This window comes from Oncorhynchus kisutch, linkage group LG3 (genome assembly GCF_002021735.2).
Source record: "Oncorhynchus kisutch isolate 150728-3 linkage group LG3, Okis_V2, whole genome shotgun sequence".
NCBI lineage: Eukaryota > Metazoa > Chordata > Actinopteri > Salmoniformes > Salmonidae > Oncorhynchus > Oncorhynchus kisutch.
In genome coordinates, this window is record NC_034176.2 from 303,318 (window position 1) to 323,097 (window position 19,780).

Here is a 19,780-nt window from a genome sequence, read left to right on the forward strand (position 1 = left end):
CAGGAGGTGAGGCCTCATTTAACACAGTAAATTCATCAGGCTTAAGCCATGTTTCAGTCAGGCCAATCACATCAAGATTATGATCAGTGATTAGTTCATTGACTATAATTGCCTTTGAAGTAAGGGATCTAACATTAAGTAGCCCTATTTTGAGATGTGAGGTATCATGATCTCTTTCAATACTGACAGGAATGGAGGTGGTCTTTATCCTAGTGAGATTGCTAAGGCGAACACCGCCATGTTTAGCTTTGCCCAACCCAGGTCGAGGCACAGACACGGTCTCAATGGTGATAGCTGAGCTGACTACACTGACTATGCTAGTGGCAGACTCCGCTATGCTGGCAGGCTGGCTAACAGCCTGCTGCCTGGCCTGCACCCTATTTCATTGTGGAGCTAGAGGATTTAGAGCCCTGTCTTTGTTGGTAGATAAGATGAGAGCACCCCTCCAGCTAGGATGGAGTCCGTCACTCCTCAGCAGGTCAGGCTTGGTCCTGTTTGTGGGTGAGTCCCAGAAAGACGGCCAATTATCTACAAATTCTATATTTTGGGAGGGGCAGAAAACAGTTTTCAACCAGCGATTGAGTTGTGAGACTCTGCTGTAGAGCTCATCACTCCCCCTAACTGGGAGGGGGCCAGAGACAATTACTCGATGTCGACACATCTTTCTAGCTGATTTACACGCAGAAGCTATGTTGCGCTTGGTGATCTCTGACTGTTTCATCCTAACATCGTTAGTGCCGACGTGGATAACAATATCTCTATACTCTCTACACTCGCCAGTTTTAGCTTTAGCCAGCACCATCTTCAGATTAGCCTTAACGTCGGTAGCCCTGCCCCCCGGTAAACAGTGTATGATCGCTGGATGATTTGTTTTAAGTCTAATACTGCGGGTAATGGAGTCGCCGATGACTAGAGTTTTCAATTTGTCAGAGCTAATGGTGGGAAGCTTCGGCGTCTCAGACCCCGTAACGAGAGGAGTAGAGACCAGAGAAGACTCGGCCTCTGACTCCGACTCGCTGCTTAATGGGGAAAACCGGTTGAAAGTTTCTGTCGGCTGAATGAGCGACACCGGTTGAGCGTTCCTACAGCATTTCCTTCCAGAAACCGTGAGAAAGTTGTCCGGCTGCGGGGACTGTGCCAGGGGATTTATACTACTATCTGTACTTACTGGTGGCACAGACGCTGTTTCATCCTTTCCTACACTGAAATTACCCTTGCCTAACGATTGCGTCTGAAGCTGGGCTTGCAGCACAGCTATCCTCGCCGTAAGGCGAGTACAGCGACTGCAATTAGAAGGCATCATGTTAATGTTACTACTTAGCTTCGGCTGTTGGAGGTCCTGACGAATCGTGTCCAGATAAAGCGTCCGGAGTGAAAAAGTTGAGAAAAAAAATTATATATATATATATATATAAACGGTAATTAAAAGTAAAAACCGTAAAGTTGTCAGGTAGCAAAATAGGTTGGCAACAAAACGCACAGCAACTCGAAAACTCAGTCTTGGTGTGTTTGGACCATTCTAATTTGTTGGTGATGTGGACACCAAGGAACTTGAAGCTCTCAACCTGCTCCACTACAGCCCCGTCGATGAGAATGGGGGCTCGGCCCTCCTTTTCCTGTGGTCCACAATCATCTCCTTAGTCTTGGTTACGTTGAGGGATAAGTAGTTATTCTGGTGTTGGAGTTGTGCCTGGCCATGTAGTCGTGGGTGAACAGGGAGTACAGGAGGGGACGAAGCACGCACCCCTGGGGGGCTCCAGTGTTGAGGATCAGCATGGTAGATGTGTTGTTACCTACCCTCACCACCTGGGTGCGGCCCGTCAGGATCCAAGTCCAGGATCCAGTTGCAGAGGGTGGTGTTTAGTCCCAGGATCCTTAGCTTACTGATGAGCTTTGAGGGCACTATGGTGTTGAACGCTGAGCTGTAGTCAATGAATAGAATTCTCACATAGGTGTTCCTTTTGTCCAGGTAGGAAAGGGCAGTGTGGAGTGCAATAGAGATTGGATCATCTGTGGATCTGTGAAATAGTCAAAATTATACTGCAGTCTGTAGTGAAACAAGTCAAATAGTCAAAAGTATTCGTGACTCACCACCTGGTTTCGGTCTGATGTAGCAAAATGTGAAATTGTGTTTTTTACATTGGATAAAAGTAGAGACTCAGAGCTACAAAATTGTATATCTTACACTGCATTTGAGGAACAATGGGAAAGTAATTATGCTTTGATAGGTGATCAACTTGTAAACTCACGTTTGAGAAAATCACCTGTTGAATGTTTTGGTATCTAGTGAAGAGCTCCTCTAGCTAGCTAGCTCGGTAAACAATGAACCTAGCTAGGTAAACAACGTTTAAGACCACACACGTCATGTAATGTTAGCTAACAAGCCAGCCAGCTAACATTAGCTAGTTAAACAACAATGAACAAAGTGGAATCAATGCCACGGTGCTGGGAGCTAACCAACCATGTTCAGTATTAGCTAGCTAACATTAGGCTCTAACTAGACAAGCAAATGGCTCTGGAAGAGAATAATAATGTCAGCTAGGGAGCCAGTCAGCTAATGTTAGCTAGCTAGCTAACAGTACACTTTAGCTTGAAATGAAACCACTCTCTGTCAAAATTAAAAACGTGTCATATCTGAAAATGTAGCTAGCTATCTTACCTGCATTCATCACCATGCATCATGGATGCTTCTACCTGTCAGGAATGCCATACCATGCTTGCCCTGAAGATGTAATCCGGAGACAGGTGTTTTGTAACCCAGAGACAGGTGTTTTGTAACCCAGAGACAGGTGTTTTGTAACCCAGAGACCGGTGTTTTGTAACCCAGAGACAGGTGTTTTGTAATCCGGAAACAGGTGTTTTGTAATCCGGAAACAGATGTTTTGTAATCCGGAGACAGGTGTTTTGTAATCCGGAGACAGGTGTTTTGTAATCCGGAGACAGGTGTTTTCTCCATCTCCTTAGCTATCATACTCTAATTCCACTGATTACAAAACTTGATCCTCCAGAAAATGGAGAGCAACACTTATGCAGTTCCACTACACAATATATAAAAGAAAAGCAGTGTTCGACAGGATTACCAACCCAGATTAACGAGCTCAAATAGACAGAAGCCTTCAATATGGCAGACCAATCCGAACTTCTCTCTCGGCATGTCCAGCCCACTCATTATCTTAGCCAATCTTAGCTACTGTGAAGATTGCCAACTTTTTCTGTGGCTAAACCAACAAGGCTTGTAATTTAACAATGGCATACAGGTTTGTTATTAAGGCACATGGAAGTTCACATGTTCAAGAAGGCATTTCTGCCCAAAAACGTATTTAGATTTTTAAAAATGTTTTACGTTCAAACAGCTCTCCTGTGAAGGCTTGAGACTTTCACCAAGTTTCCTGAATCGGGTCACATACTATAGTCTAGTGAAAAAGGTGAAATATTCAAAATGATACTGCAGTCTGTTGTGAAACAAGTGAATAGTCAACATTATACTGTAGTGAAACACATTAAATAGTCAAAGTGATGCTGTAGTCTGTGGTGAAACAAGTGAAATAGTCTAAATGATACTGTAGTAAGCAAGAAAAGGAGAAGAACAGTCATTTATTGCTCATTATCTTGCAGAGATAAAGCATGAGAAATAGTCGTAAAGTGAATACTACAGTGAATTAGGTGGAATAGTCTCAACAATACTTTTGTAGAAGGTGATGGAAATAACCACTGTGTTGTTGAGGTTGGAGAGGTGTTGGTTCTTCATGTGACCACAGAGATAAAAATGTTTCAAAGGTGCCAGGTTGTGGACGTTAGCAGAGAAGAAGAGCGAGAGGTGTAACTGGGCCCAAAATCTGTCTTCACCAGCAGGTGTTTTTTTTTGTGTGTTGTTTTTTCACTCACCAAGCGAGGAGTTTTTGTTCAGTGAGCGAGTGTATAATTTGTTTAACAAAATATGTAATGGCTTATTTGCTACTTGTGGTTTATTAGTTTGAATATAAGTTTTCTAATGATTAGGTTGTTACAAGTGTACTGATATAAGTAGGACACGTGACATCCCGGCAACTTTGATAAAAAACACTTTGTATCGGAGTTATGCCTTGTCATGACTAGTTACCACAGCCTCAAAGTCATAAACACCACTTTTTCTACAATTTCTCTCCTTAAAATGTGATTTTAAACCTAACCTTAACCACACTGCTAACCTTATGTCTAATGCTAACCTTATATTAGAACCAACCCCCCCCCCCCCCCCTGTGGTAACTAGTGGAAACCGTTGTGGCTGTTGTACAGTGTATTCGGAAAGTATTCAGACCCCTTGACATTTTGTTAAGTTACAGCTCTAAAGTCACTTAAAACGTTCCACCTTCTCCACTACTGTTCCTACGATGTGGATAGGGGGGTGCTCCCTCTGCTGACTATCAGGTCAATATAATGGATCATCTGTGGTGCTCGTCTGATCCTGAATGACTACATTTGTATTCTGGCCAGGAATCTCTGGAGGGAAACAACAGATGTTTAAATGAGTTCCCAGTTGCTGTTGAATGGGTCATGCTGGGATGCCAGGTTGGTTGCTGTTGAAGGGGTCATGGTGGGATGCCAGGTTGGTTGCTGTTGAATGGGTCACTGCGGGATGCCAGGTTGGTTGCTGTTGAAGGGGTCATGGTGCTTCTATACCTGCATTGCTTGCTGTTTGGGGTTTTAGGCTGGGTTTCTGTACAGCACTTTGATATATCAGCAGATGTAAGAAGGGCTCTATAAATACATTTGATTTGATGGTGAGATGCCAGGTTGGCTGCTTTTGAAGGGATCATGGTAGGATGCCAGGTTGGTTGCTGCAGGGGTAATGGTGGGATGCCAGGTTGGCTGCTTTTGAAGGGGTCATGGTGGGATGCCAGGTTGGCTGCTGCAGGGGTAATGGTGGGATGCCAGGTTGGTTGCTTCTCTTGGTCATGGCCTTTAACTCTTGCAGTAAAATGTATCTCTTAACATTTAGATTATTTCTGAGACTGATTTGTTCTCTTGTTGTCCTCCAGAAAACAGTACGGAGGTGTTTGGAGATCCTCTGGATGCTGATAGCACTGCTGTCTGGTACTTCAACAACACTGATCTAGTAAGTCCCCCAACCCATACCCCTAACCCTACATCTTCAGTATGCTGATAACACTGCTGTCTGGTACTTCAACAACATTGATCTAGTAAGTACCCCAACCCAAACTGCAAACTCTAACCCCTAACCCCAAACTCTAACCCCAAACTCATAAACACAAAAGGGGCCCAAATAATACGTCTAAAGGGGCATATTGTTTTGTCTCTACAGCCTCTCATGTTGTTTTGTCTCTACAGCCTCTCATATGGTTTTGTCTCTACAGCCTCTCATATTGTTTTGTCTCTACAGCCTCTCATATGGTTTTGTCTCTACAGGCTCTCATGTGGTTTTTGACTCTACAGCCTCTCATATTGTTTTGTCTCTACAGCCTCTCATATTGTTTTGTCTCTACAGCCTCTCATATGGTTTTTGACTCTACAGCCTCTCATATTGTTTTGTCTCTACAGCCTCTCATATTGTTTTGTCTCTACAGCCTCTCATGTGGTTTTTGACTCTACAGCCTCTCATATTGTTTTGTCTCTACAGCCTCTCATATTGTTTTGTCTCTACAGCCTCTCATATGGTTTTGTCTCTACAGACTCTCATATGGTTTTGTCTCTACAGCCTCTCATATGTTTTTGTCTCTACAGCCTCTCATATTGTTTTGTCTCTACAGCCTCTCATATTGTTTTGTCTCTACAGGCTCTCATATGGTTTTGTCTCTACAGCCTCTCATATTGTTTTGTCTCTACAGCCTCTCATGTGGATTTTGACTCTACAGCCTCTCATATTGTTTTGTCTCTACAGCCTCTCATATTGTTTTGTCTCTACAGCCTCTCATATGGTTTTGTCTCTACAGACTCTCATATTGTTTTGTCTCTACAGCCTCTCATATGATTTTGTCTCTACAGCCTCTCATATGGTTTTGTCTCTACAGCCTCTCATATTGTTTTGTCTCTACAGCCTCTCATATGGTTTTGTCTCTACAGCCTCTCATATTGTTTTGTCTCTATAGCCTCTCATGTGGTTTTGTCTCTACAGCCTCTCATATTGTTTTGTCTCTACAGCCTCTCATATTGTTTTGTCTCTACAGCCTCTCATATGGTTTGTCTCTACAGCCTCTCATATTGTTTTGTCTCTACAGCCTCTCATATGGTTTGTCTCTACAGCCTCTCATATTGTTTTGTCTCTACAGCCTCTCATATTGTTTTGTCTCTACAGCCTCTCATATTGTTTTGTCTCTACAGCCTCTCATATGTTTTTGTCTCTACAGCCTCTCATATTGTTTTTTCTCTACAGCTGTCACACCCTGGTCTTAGTATTTTGTGTTTTCTATATTTATTTGGTCAGGCCAGGGTGTGACATGGGTTTATTTTGTGTTGTGTTTATGTATGGGGGTTTTTCGTAGGTTTTTGGATTGTGGCTTAGTGGGGTGTTCTAGCCAAGTCTATGGTTGCCTGAGGCGGTTCTCAATCAGAGGCAGGTGATTCTCGTTGTCTCTGATTGGGAACCATATTTAGGCAGCCATATTCTTTGAGTGTTTCGTGGGTGATTGTTCCTGTCTTTGTGTTAGTTGTCACCAGATTTTGTCACTTTGGATTTTCTTTTTTCATTGTTTTGGAAGAGAAGAGAACGAGCGCCATTCTCCTTGCGGAGATGGTGCTAAATACATCAACACGGTCGGTCCCTGGGATTGGGCTGGCCAACACGATTCGTTTTGCTTGGAAGGAAAAGGAGTTGGAGCCTTTAGGACGGGAAACTTTTGGAAGGATAATATTGATGGGGATTCTAAAGCTGACGGTGAAGGACGTGTTTTGTTTCCAAGGTAACTCGTTGGAGGGAGCATACGACGTGGCACTATATACAGAGGAGAAACACGATGATATCCTGAGAAGGGCAAGAGCAGTGGGAGGCGAGAGGCCGATGAGCCACTATGAAATAACAAGCCTGGCGAAGAATAACTTTAGGGTTGTAACTGTCAACATTTACAACCCATACGTTAAGGATGAAGAGGTGAGGGCCTTTCTGGGGAGATACATGGATAACGTCTCCTCAGCAAGGCACCTCAAAGACTCCCTTGGGTTTTGGAATGGGAGGAGAGGCTTCCAGGCCCTCCTCAGAGAGGACCCAAAGGGACATGGTGGCTACCTCCATCCTCCTGCTTTGTTCTCCCTAGGGGCTGACAGGGGGACGTTGTTTTATGCACGTCAGCCCCCGTTTTGCAGGCGCTGTATGGCCTACGGCCACATATTCGCCTCGTGCAGCACAAGAAAATGCAGATTTTGTGGATCTGAGGAACACGAGGCGAAGGATTGTGACAAGCCTAAGGCGTGCCACGGGTGTGGCTCGTCAACACACCTGTGGCGGGGGTGCCCGGCTCGTCAGAGGTCATATGCGTCTGCGGCTGGGGGGGGAGCAGGAGCGGGGGAAGAGGAGGGGAAGGAAGCAAGCCTCATGACCAGAGTACAGGTCCAGAGGGGAAGGCCGCAAGGAAGGAGGAGGAGCAAGAAGCGGCGGATGGAAGAGAGAAGGAAACGGAAGGCACGGGAGTAGGAGAACCAGGAAAAGCGGCGGAAGAAGGCAACCGAGTGGAGGAGCATGAGAGAGAAGAAAGCAAGGGAGGAGTGTTGGAGAAGGAGACGGTGGAAGAGCAAGTGGACTGGGGGGAAAGTGCCCTGGTGGAAGAGATGAGGGGTATGGTGGAGGAGCTGGTGGGGGGGGAGGGTGGTATCTCTCCACTGCCGCCATCACCAAAGAAGAGAATGAAGAGGAGGGTGCGATTGGCGGACAGTGAGAGGGAGGGGATGGCCAAGAGAGTGATGGGGGTGGGAGAAACCTCTGGGTTGCTGCTGGTTTCCCCAGGCCCTCAACTTCTGTTGGGTGGGGACACACCTAACAAGACTCAGGACTGGGTACAGGAGGAGGTGGGGAGTTTTTTGTTTGGGGACTCAGCCTCCCCGATTTTTTCCCAATCCAGCTGCAGCACTGGGGAGGGGGAGGGTTGTGGGGGTAGACCCAGGGTGCAGGGCACCCCGGAGCCAAACACTATTCCTGCATCCTGGGTTGGTGAGATGGAGGAAGTGGGGGGGATGTCGGGAGTACGGATGGTGTTTTCACCGGTAGATATGGAACAGGGGAGCATCGGGTGAGTCTCCTGTTTTTGATTTTTTTTCTGTTTAGAATTTGAGTGTATTACATGTTTTTATTTGATTCTTTCATGGGGTCTAATTTTACTTTTGTTACTTTAAATGTAAGGGGTTTAAGGGATTTTGTTAAGAGGAGGGCGGTTTTTAGTTATTTGGAGGGTGTGGGGTTTGATTTTAGTTTTTTACAGGAGGTTCACCTGAGGGATGGAGGGGATGTTAGTAGGTTTAAGAGGGAGTGGGACAAGGGGGAGTCGGTTTGGGGTATTGGGGGGGTGCACTCATCGGGGGTAGGGATTTTGTGTGGGCACAGGGAGGTAAAAGTGGAGGATTCTTTTGTGGTAATGCAGGGGAGGGTTATAGGGGTGGATGTCACGATAAGGGATTGTAAATTTAGATTAGTGGTGGTGTATGGGCCACAGGTGGTGGCAGACAGGAGGGAGATGGTGGACTGTCTGACGCCCCTGTGTGTCACAAATAGGAAATTAGTGATAGGGGGGGATTTTAATACAGATTTAGGAATAGGGGGGGATAGCAGTGCAGGCGCCATTACCAGGCTAATGGCTTGCCATGGTCTGGTTGATGGTGGTCTGCACACTACTCCGAAAATGGCCGGTCCTACATGGCGCAACTCCAGAGGGGTTGAGCGGAGGCTCGACTATATTTTTGTACCCAGGTCTTTGGGTAAGTTGTCTGGGCGGCTGTTGCCTGTTTTCTTTTCGGATCACGACGGGGTGCTCCTGCAGGTGGGGTCGCCAGTCTGCCTCTTTGGTAGGGGGTACTGGAAGTTAGATCGGGATGTGCTGGAGGAGCAGGCTTTTGTTGACGGGTTTTATGATTTCTTTTGGAGGCTTGAAGGCCTCCGGTCCATGTGCGAGGGGGTGTTAGAGTGGTGGGAATTAGTTAAGGTGAGGATTAGGGCTTTTATAATAGGGTATTGCAAGAGGAAAAAAAGGGAGGAGAGGAGGGAGGTGGATCGTATCCAAAGGTTAATTGAACTCGAGTACGAGGCAGGCAACCTCGGCGGGTCGTTTGACTGGGAGAGATCCGCTACCCTAAAGGCGCAGCTCAGGGAGTTGCAGGAGCGGAAGGCTCGAGCTTTCCTGGAGCGTGCGCATAGTGGCTTTCTAGAACACAATGAGACTTGTTCCGCTATGTTCTTTAAGTCGGTTAGGGCCAGACAGAGTAGGAAGGTAATGCATGGCATTAGGGAAGAAAATGGTTGTATAGTTAGAGATCCAGAGGATATGGTCAGGGTGACAACTGATCATTTCCAAGGTTTATTTAAGGAAAGGGAAATAGATGTAGAGCAGGTTTTTAGAACACTTGTCCAGGCGGTTGCCGGAGGACATTAGAGAAGTGATGGAGGCCCAGATTTCACTAGAAGAGGTTGAGAGCACTCTTAGGAGGATGGGAAAAGGGAAGGTGCCTGGGATGGATGGGCTGCCGGCTGAGTTTTATCTCAAGTTTTGGGGTATACTTGGACCAGTGGTCCTCGAAGTCTTGAAGGCCATCCTTGAGACGGGGGTCCCGGGGGGATCAATGGCTGTTGTTGCGCTGTCACTTTTATATAAGAAGGGGGAAGTAACAGACCTTGGCAACTGGCGGCCATTGACCATGCTGTGCGTAGATTACAAGCTACTTGCAAAGGTTTTAGCAGACCGGTTGCGCACAGCCCTTCCCTACGTCGTTCATGAGGATCAGACGTGCGGGGTAGAGGGCCGCTCTATTAGATGGAACCTACAGTTAATCAGGGACTCCATCGCTTGGGTTGAAGATAGAGGACTGCCTTTAATGGTAGCAGCGCTAGATCAGGCGAAAGCCTTTGATCGCGTGAATAGATCCTTTTTATTCAGAGTGTTAGGTCGATTAGGATTTGGGGAGAAGTTCATAGGATGGATTCGTACATTATATGTCGGAGCGGGGTGCCGAGTTAGTGTAAATAGTCACTTGGGTGACGTTTTTGACCTCTCGTCTGGGGTCAGGCAGGGGTGCCCACTCTCGGCTCTCCTCTTCGTTCTGTACATGGAGCCTCTGGGGGCTGCCATTAGGGCAGACACAGGGGTGGAAGGCTTGCTGATCCCTGGAAGTGGTGGGCTGCGTGTTAAGATGACGCAGTACGCCGACGACACTTCCTTGCTGCTGTGCAAGGACTCGTGCCTGACAAGGTCCCTTGCCATCTTTGGGGATTTCACCCGAGCGTCGGGAGCGGTTCTGAACCATGCAAAGTCTTCCGTCAAGTTTTTCGGTAGATGGCGCGGTAGAACGGATGTGCCCGGGGGGTTATCTCTCTGTGAGGGGGCCCTGAGGATTCTCGGGGTCCATTTTGAGACCTCCGGCTCAGCGACGCTGAACTGGAACATGCGTATCGCAGTGGTACAGAGGAAGCTAGCAATGTGGAAGGCTAGGTATTTGTCTTTCATGGGCAAAGTCCTGGTCCTAAAGGTGGATGTGTTGCCGTCTCTTTTGTATTTGGCGTACATCTACCCATTGCCGGCTTGTCTGAGGAGGCCTCTAGTGAGGCTTGTGTTTCAGTTCATGTGGAGTGGCAGGTGCGAGTGGGTCGCCAGGGCACGCATGATCTGTCCCATCGGGGAGGGAGGTAGGGGGTTACCACATTTCCCCCTCAAGCTGGACACAATTTTTGTTTCTTTCTTGTTAACGGAGCTTGCTCATCCAGTGATACACCCATCCGGTTACCTCCTGCGGGTGTTCTTCTCGTATCAGGCGAGAAGCGTAATGGTGTGGTCTAACACGGGTCCTCGGGCAGAACAGCTGCCGTGGCATTTTGGTCATGCGGCCAAGTGGCTGCGTGCGCACCCTGAGGTTGAAGTTGCCCGAGTAGGTTTAGATCACAGGCACCTGTACGAGGAGGCCAGAAAGGCAGGGAGTCCGGTGCCTGTAGTGGGCATCTCGGAAGTGGTCTGGGAGGGAGTGCAGGCGCGGGGTCTGGACAACAGGCTCAAGGACCTGAATTGGTTGAGCCTCCATAGGTGCTTGCCGGTACGTTCCATCATGTACCGGTATAGTTTGGTGCAATCCCCCACCTGTCCAAGATCCTCTTGTGGCAGGGAGGAGACTGTGCGCCATGTCTTTTGGGACTGTGCCTTTGCCGGAGTAGTATGGTCTAGGGCACGGGTGTTGTTAGGTTTGGTAAGGGGGGATTTTGTATTGACGTGGGCCAGGTTAGAGAGAGGTGTAGGGAGAGCGAGAGGGACAGATAGGGACAGGTTTCTGCTCTGGCTTCTCATGAGTCTCTTTAAACGGGGGCTGTGGGAAGCCAGGCAGAACATGGTGAAGACAGGGAGAGATTGGGGGGTGGAAGGGATAGTGAGGAGGGTGGAAGGAGATTTGAGGGGGAGGATGAAGAGGGAGGAGAGGAAGTGGGGGCAGCATGCTGCTCGGGAGAGGTGGAAGGGGGGTTTAGGGCTGGGTGTCATTTAGATTTGTAAGGGGATAGATTAGGGACGGAGAGATAGGGAAAGGTATTTTGTAGGGTGACGGGAGGGAAGATGCTCCCCTGAGGTTTTGTTTGGGGTTTATGTTTAGTTAAATTAGTTAAATTAAAATACCATTATTTGAGTATGTATGAAAATTATGAGTTGTAAAGAATGAATGGTATTGAAGATAATAAATTATTTTTTATTTAAAAAAAAAATTGGCTGTATAGGTTTTCATGTTCCGTTTGTTGTTTTTGTATTGTTCATTTTTTTCTTCGTTATTAAACATGTATCTAACTTACCACGCTGCATTTTGGTCCGACTCTCCTTCGACGGAAGAAAGCCGTAACAACAGCCTCTCATATTGTTTTGTCTCTACAGCCTCTCATTGTTTTGTCTCTACAGCCTCTCATATTGTTTTGTCTCTACAGCCTCTCATATGATTTTGTCTCTACAGCCTCTCATATGGTTTTGTCTCTACAGCCTCTCATATTGTTTTGTCTCTACAGCCTCTCATATTGTTTTGTCTCTACAGCCTCTCATATTGTTTTGTCTCTACAGCCTCTCATATTGTTTTGTCTCTACAGCCTCTCATATTGTTTTGTCTCTACAGCCTCTCATATGGCTTTGTCTCCACAGCCTCTAAATAATATGGGTTTTACTCTACAGCCTCTCATATTGTTTTTCTCCACAGCCTGTAAGTCATTATGTTTTGTCTCAGCAGCGGCCACTAAGTCAGATTGTTTTATTGCTACAGCCTCTCATACTCTTTTGTCTCTTTTGTCTCTCATTTTGTTTTGTCTGTGCCTCTATTATATTATATTGTTTTAACTCTACACCCTCTCATATTGTTTTGTCTCTACAGTCTCCAATATTGTTTTGTCTCTACAGCCTCTGTCGTATTGATTTATATCTACAGTCTCTAAGCCACATAGTTATGTCTTTATAGTCTCTAAGTCATATTGTTTTAGCTCAACAGTCTCTCATTGTTTTGTCTCTACAAACTGTAAGTTATATTGTTTTATCTCTACATCTTCTACGTCATATTGTTTGGTGTCTACAGCCCTCATTGTTTTCACTCTACATCTTCTACGTCATATTGTTTGGTGTCTACAGCCCTCATTGTTTTCACTCTACAGCCTCTAAGTCATATTGTTTTGTCTCTGCATTCTCTGAATACTTTTTTGTGTCCGCAGCCTCTGAATGCCACGTGGTCGTCCCTGTCTAAGAAGGATTGTGTGAAGTATGGAGGAGAGCTGGTGGGGAAGGCATGTAAATATGTTCCTGACATCACTCTGATCTCCTTCATCCTTTTCCTGGGAACCTACACTACCTCCATGATGCTGAAGAAGTTCAAGACCAGTCCTTTCTTCCCTACATGGGTCAGTACTTAACCCTTACCCTATCCCTACAGTACACACCTACTCTTCCCCTACTGTACACACCTAACCCTATTGTGCATACCTAACCCTACTGTACACACCTACCCCTACTGTACACACCTAACCCTACTGTACACACCTAACCCTACTGTACACACCTAACCCTACTGTACACACCTAACCCTGATATTGTGACTGTCATTGTACATGTATATCTCTGTGTAGGTAATGTTTGTAACCATAATCTGTGCTTGGATACATTTGTGTTTCTCTCTGTGTAGGTGAGGAAACTAATCAGTGACTTTGCCATTATCTTGGCCATCCTGATCTTTTGCGGTGTGGACATGCTAGTAGGAGTGGACACTCCCAAGCTCATAGTCCCAACTGAGTTCAAGGTACGGATCATTTCAGATTTCACACCTGTCTATTTAAGGTCCCACAGTTGACAGTGCATGTCAGAGCAAAGACCAAGCCATGAGGTCAAAAGAATTGTCCGTAGAGCTACGAAACAGAATTGTGTCGAGGCACAGATCTGGGGAAGGTTACCAAAACATTTCTGAAGTATTGAAGGTCCCCAAGAACACAGTGGCCTCCATCATTCTTAAATGGAGAAGTTTGGAACCACCAAGACTCTTCCTAGAGCTGGCCGCCTGGCGAAACTGAGCAATTGGGGGAGAAGGACCTTGGTCAGGGAGGTGACCAAGAACCCGATGGTCACTCTGACAGACCTCCAGAGTTCCTCTGTGGAGATGGGAGAACCTTCCAGAAGGACAGCCATCTCTGCAGCACTCCACCGATCAGGCCTTTATGGTAGAGTGACCAGAAGGAAGCCACTTCTTAGTAAAATGCACATGACAGCTCGCTTGGAGTTTGCCAAAAGGCACCTAAAGACTCGGATCATGAGAAACATGATTTTCTAGTCTGAGGAAACGAAGATTGAAGTATTTGGCCTGAATGCCAAGCGTTATGTCTAGAGGAATACTGGCACCATCCCTACAGTGAAGCGTGCTGGTGGCAGCATCATGCTGTGGGGATTATATTCAGTGGCAGGGACTGGGAGACTAGTCAGGATCATGGGAAAGATGAAAGGAGCAAAGTACAGAGAGATCCTTGATGAAAACCTGCTCCAGAGCACTCAGGACCTCAGACTGGGGGAGAATGTTAACCTTCCAACCGTTCTATTTTATTTCACCATTAATTTAACCAGGTAGGTTAATTGATAACAAGTTCTCATTTATAACTGCAACATGGCCAAGATAAAGCAAAGCAGTTCGACACAAACAACACAGAGTTACACATGGAATAAACAAGTGTACAGTCGATCACACAATAGATAATCATCCTCAGATAATCACATGGTTTTGCTTTCGCCGTAAAGCCTTTTTGAAATCTGACACCACTGCTGGATTAACAAGAAGTTAACCTTTATTTTGATGTATTACACTTGTGATTTTATGAAAGTTAAATATTTATAATACTGTAATTTGAATTTTGCGCTCTGCAATTTCACCAGATGTTGGCCAGGTGGGACGCTACCGTCCCACCTACCCATAAGAATTTAACCTGTTGAGTGTAGGGGGAAGTATTTTGATGTTTGGATGAAAAACGTACCCAAATGAAACTGCCTATTTCTCAGGCCCAGAATCTAGAATATGCATATAATTGTCAGATTAGGATAGAAAACACTCTAAAGTTTCCAAAACTGTCAAAATATTGTCTGTGAGTATAACAGAACTGATATTGCAGGCGAAAACCTGAGGAAAATCCACCCATGAAGTAATTAAGAGAAACAAATCTCCCTGTTCCATTGCATGCCTTCCCTCCATTTAAAAGGATATCAACCAGATTCCTTCCCCTATGGCTTCCACATGGTGTGAACACTCTTTAGACATAGTTTCAGGCTTTTATTCTTAAAAATGAGCGAGAACGATCACTTCGCATCAGTGGATGGCTGGGCGCCAGCAGAGTTTTGCATGCGCAACAGCTTGGAGCAGACATTTTCTCTCTCTCTCCTATTGAAAAAGCTATGGTCCGGTTGAAATATTATCGATTATTTATTGTAAAAACAACCTGAGGATTGATTATAAAAAACGTTTGACATGTTTCTACGAACTTTACGGATACAATTTGGAATTTTCATCTGCCCGTCATGACCTGCACGAGCCTGTGGATTTCTGGACAAAACGTGTCAACCAAATGGAGGTATTTTGGATATAAGAATTATCTCTATGGAACAAAATGAACATTTATTGTGTAAGTGGGAGTCTCGTGAGTGCGAACATCCGAAGATCATCAAAGGTAAGCGATTAATTTTATTGCTTTTCTGACTTTCGTGACCAATCTACTTTGCTGCTAGATGTTTGGAATGTTTTGTCTGCTGAGAGAGATTTCCTAACATAAATGCTTGGATAGCTTTTGCTGTAAAGCTTTTTTGAAATCTGACATGCCAGGTGGATTAACTAAAAGCTAAGCTGTGTTTTGCTATATTGCACTTGTGGCGCTCTACAAAATGGTTGTTGACGAAAATGATCCCGCTAAAGGGATGGGTGTGCCAAGAAGTTAACCGTGTCCAAAGAAGGGCCAGATGTATACAGAATGGTGTCGTCTGCGTAGAGGTGGATCATGGAATCACCCGCAGCAAGAACGACATCGTTGATATATACAGAGAAAAGAGTCGGCCCTAGAATTGAACCCTGTGGTACCCCCATAGAGACTGCCAGAGGTCGGGACAACAGGCCCTCTGATTTGACACACTAAACTCTATCTGAGAAGTATTTGGTGAACCAGGCGTGGCAATCATTTGAGAAAGAAAGGCTGCTGACTCTACCGATAAGAATGTGGTGATTGACAGAGTCAAAAGCCTTGGCCAGGTCAATGAAGATGGCTGCACAGTACTGTCTTTTATCGATGACGGTTATGATATCATTTAGTACCTTGAGCGTTGTTGAGGTGCACCCGTGACAAGCTCGGAAACCGGATTGCACAGCGGAGAAGGTACGGTGGGATTCGAAATGGTCAGTGATCTGTTTATAACTAGGCTTTTGAAGTCTTTAGAGAGGCAGTGCAGGATGGATATAGGTCTATAACAGTTTGGGTCTAAAGTGGCCTCCCCTCTTTGAAGAGGAGGATGACCGCGGCAGCTTTCCAATCTTTAGGGATCTCGGACTATACGAAAAAGAGGTTGAACAGACTGGTAATAGGGGTTGCAACAATTGTGGCAGATAGTTTTAGAAAGAGAGGGTCCAGATTGTCTAGCTCAGCTGATTTGTACGGGTCCAGGTTTTGCAGCTCTTTCAGAACCTGCTTTCTGGATTTGGGTGAAGGAGAAATGGGGGAGGCTTGGGCAAGTGCGGGGGGTGAGGAGCTGTTGGCCGGGGTTGGGGTAGCCAGGAAGAAGGCATGGCCAGCTGTAGAGAAATTCTTATTGAAATTCTCGATTATCGTTGTTTATTGGTGGTGACAGTATTACCTATCTTCAGTGCAGTGGGCAGCTGGGAGGAGGTGTTCTTATTCTCCATGGACTTTACAGTGTCCCAGAACATTTTTGAGTTTGTGTTGCAGGAAGCAAATTTCTGCTTGAAAAAGCTAGCCTTGGATTTTCTAACTGCCTGTGTATATTGGTTTCTAGCTTCCCTGAAAAGTTGCATATCACGGGGGCTGTTTGATGCTTATGCAGAACGCCATAGGTTGTTTTTGTGTTGGTTAAGGGCAGTCAGGTCTGGAGAGAACCAAGGGCTATATATTTTCCTGGTTCTACATTTCTTGAATGGGGCATGCTTATTTAAGATGGTGAGGAAGGCATACAAAAAGAATAACCAGGCATCCTCTACTGACGGGATGAGATCAATATCCTTCCAGGATACCCCGGCCAGGTCGATTAGAAAGGCCTGCTCGCTGAAGTGTTTCAGGGAGTGTTTGACAGTGATGAGTGGAGGTCGTTTGACCGCTGACCCATTATGGATGCAGGCAATGATAGAGTGATCACTGAGATCTTGGTTGCAAACAGCAGAGGTGTATTTAGAGGGCAAGTAGGTTAGGATGATATCTATGAGGGTGCCCGTGTTTTACGCCTTTGGGGTGGTACCTGGTAGATTCATTGATAATTTGTGTGAGATTGAGGGCATCAAGCTTAGATTGTAGGATGTCTGGGGTGTTAAGCATGTTCCAATTTAGGTTGCCTAGCAGCACGAGCTCTGAAGATAGATGGGGGGGAAATCAGTTCACACATGGTGTCCAGAGCACAACTAGGAGCAGAGGGTGGTCTATAGCAGGCAGCAACGGTGAGAGACTTGTTTTTAAAGAGGTGGATTTTTAAAAGAAGAAGTTTAAATTGTAAGGGAACAGTGAGTAGTGAGGTTGGTTGGGGTCACGGCGATTCAGACAGCTAGCCGGGCCATCGGTAGAAAGCTGTCAGAGGATGGAGGTCTGTTTTTAGCCACCTTGTGCGTTTCCGTGGGTAGATTTGTGGGGTTCCGTGTGGTAGAGGGGATCAATCCAATTGGCAAAATAGATATAGTTATAGTGACCCAAGAAATATTGCCCGATAGACCTATTCAGATAGCAGCCGATAAGACAGCTAACGATTAGCGGGCTGCAGATGGGCGTTCAGGTAACGTCGCGACGGAGGGGCCAGTTGGATAACTCCCTCGGGCATATAACGTCGGTAGTCCAGTCGTGAAGGCCTGGTGGGGCTCCGCATTGGCAGCAAAACAGGTCCGGATAGGTGATTGTAGCCCATGAGTGGCTGATGGAACTCTTCAGCTGGCAAGCTCTGGAATAATTGATGTTTGCTCCGGGATCGACGTAAGCCAATAGTCACATGGATAGCAGCTAGCTAGCTGCGAGATCCAGATGTAAATGTCCAGAGCTTGCAGTTGAAATCCGGGGATATGGAGAGAAAAATAGGTCTGGTATGTTCTGGTCTGAGTCACGTTGTACAAAACTGGCGATACATTTTCGAGCTAAAGGATAGCTGATGACCACAAACCGTGATTAGCTGAATACTAACATTAGCCAATAAACTGGCTAGCTTCTGGCTAGCTTCTGGCTAGCTTCTGGCTAGCTTCTGGCTAGCTTCTGGTTAGCTTCTGTTTAGCTTCTGTTTAGCTTCTGGTTAGCTTCTGTTTAGCTTCTGGTTAGCTTCTATTGTGGATTTCAGATTTGAGGTAAATAATACTTTAAAAATATTGGTGATGCGGGTTGCAGGAGAGTGTTTTGAAGTTGAGTTTTTGGAAAATAAAATATATAAAAGACATGCGAAGAAAGGTATGGAGAGAGTCCACCAACGAATGTGGAAGAGGTCTATTTATCCTGGGACACACCCGGGCCCAGGTGTTTCCCATGTTGCTGAAGACCCTCCCGGCTCTGCCCACCGGCATCCTAATAAGGAAACGAGAGCAAAGAGAGAGAATACGGCAGTCAGAGTGGGAGGGTCATCACAGGAGGAGGTGCTCTTATTCTCCATGGACTTCAGTGTCCTAAAACTTTTTGGAGCTAGAGCTACAGGAGGCAAATTTCTGTTTGAAAAAGCTAATCTTTCCTTTTCTGACTGACTGTGTGTATTGGTTCCTGTGTATTGGTTCCTGAAAAGTTTCATATCGCTGGGACTATTCGATGCTAGTGCAGTCCGCCACAGGATGTTTTTGTGCTGGTCCAGTCCAGTCAGTTCTGGAGTGAAACAAGGGCTATATATGTTCTTAGTTCACATTTTTTTGAAAGGGGCATACTTATTTAAAATGGTGAGAAAATTCATTTTAATGAACGACCAGGCATCCTCCACTGACAGGATGAGGTCAATATCCTTCCAGGATACCCGGGCCAGGTCGATTAGAAAGGCCTGCTCACAGTAGTGTTTTAGGGAGCGATTGACAGTGATGAGGGGTGGTCGTTTGACCACGGACCAATAGCGGATGCAGGCAATGAGGCAGTGATCGCTGAGATCCTGATTGAAAACACCAGAGGTCTATTTGGAGGGCAAGTTGGTCAGGATAAAATCTATGAGGGTGCCCATGTTTACGGATTTAGGGTTGTACTTGATGGGTTCCTTCCTTAATTTGTGAGATTGAGGGCATCCAGCTTAGATTGTAGGACTGCCGGGTTGTTAAGCATGTCCCAGTTTAGGTCACATAATAGAACGAACTCTGAAGATAGATACCTCTGAATACCCTAAGCACTCAGTCTAGAAAATGCAGGAGTGGCTTCGGGACAAATCTCTGAATGTCCTTGAGTGGTCCAGCCAGATCCCGGACTTGAACCCGATCAAACAGCACAGGAGAGACCTGAAAATAGCTGTGCATTGATGCTCCCCGTCCTATCTGACAGAGCTTGATAGGATCTGCAGGGAACAATGGGAGAAACTCCCCAAATACAGGTATTCCAAGCTTTTAGGGTCATACCCAAGAAGACTCTAACATGTAATCGCTGCCAAAGGTGCTTCAACAAAGTACTGAGTAAAGTGTCAGAATATTTATGTAAATGTGATATTTCAGTTTTTTATTTTGTTAAAGTTGCTCAAATAAATAAATAAACGTTTTTGCTTCTTCATTATGGGGTATTGTGTGAACATTGATGAGGGGAAAAACTATTTAATCAATAAAAACAAGGTTGTAATGTCACAAAATGTGCAAAAAGGAATAAAAAGGCGACAGAGATGGTTGCCTTTTTACGGGCTCTTAACCAATTGTGTGTGTTTTTTTGCGTTATTTGTAACTTTTTTTGTACACAATGTTTCTGCCACCGTGTCTT

At 45.7% G+C, this 19,780-nt stretch overlaps 1 protein-coding gene across 5 annotated transcripts in view; it reads left to right on the top strand.

Annotated features, from left to right (window-relative positions):
- slc4a4a (solute carrier family 4 member 4a) overlaps positions 1-19,780 on the top strand; it is a 355,296-nt gene that overhangs the window by 251,583 nt on the left and 83,933 nt on the right. For all 5 annotated transcript variants that reach the window (XM_031816387.1, XM_031816383.1, XM_031816385.1 and 2 more), the window contains 3 exons: positions 5,019-5,095; positions 12,851-13,036; positions 13,318-13,431. In XM_031816387.1, coding sequence (XP_031672247.1) covers positions 5,019-5,095; positions 12,851-13,036; positions 13,318-13,431 — 377 coding nt within the window. The remainder of the gene's footprint in view (positions 1-5,018; positions 5,096-12,850; positions 13,037-13,317; positions 13,432-19,780) is intronic.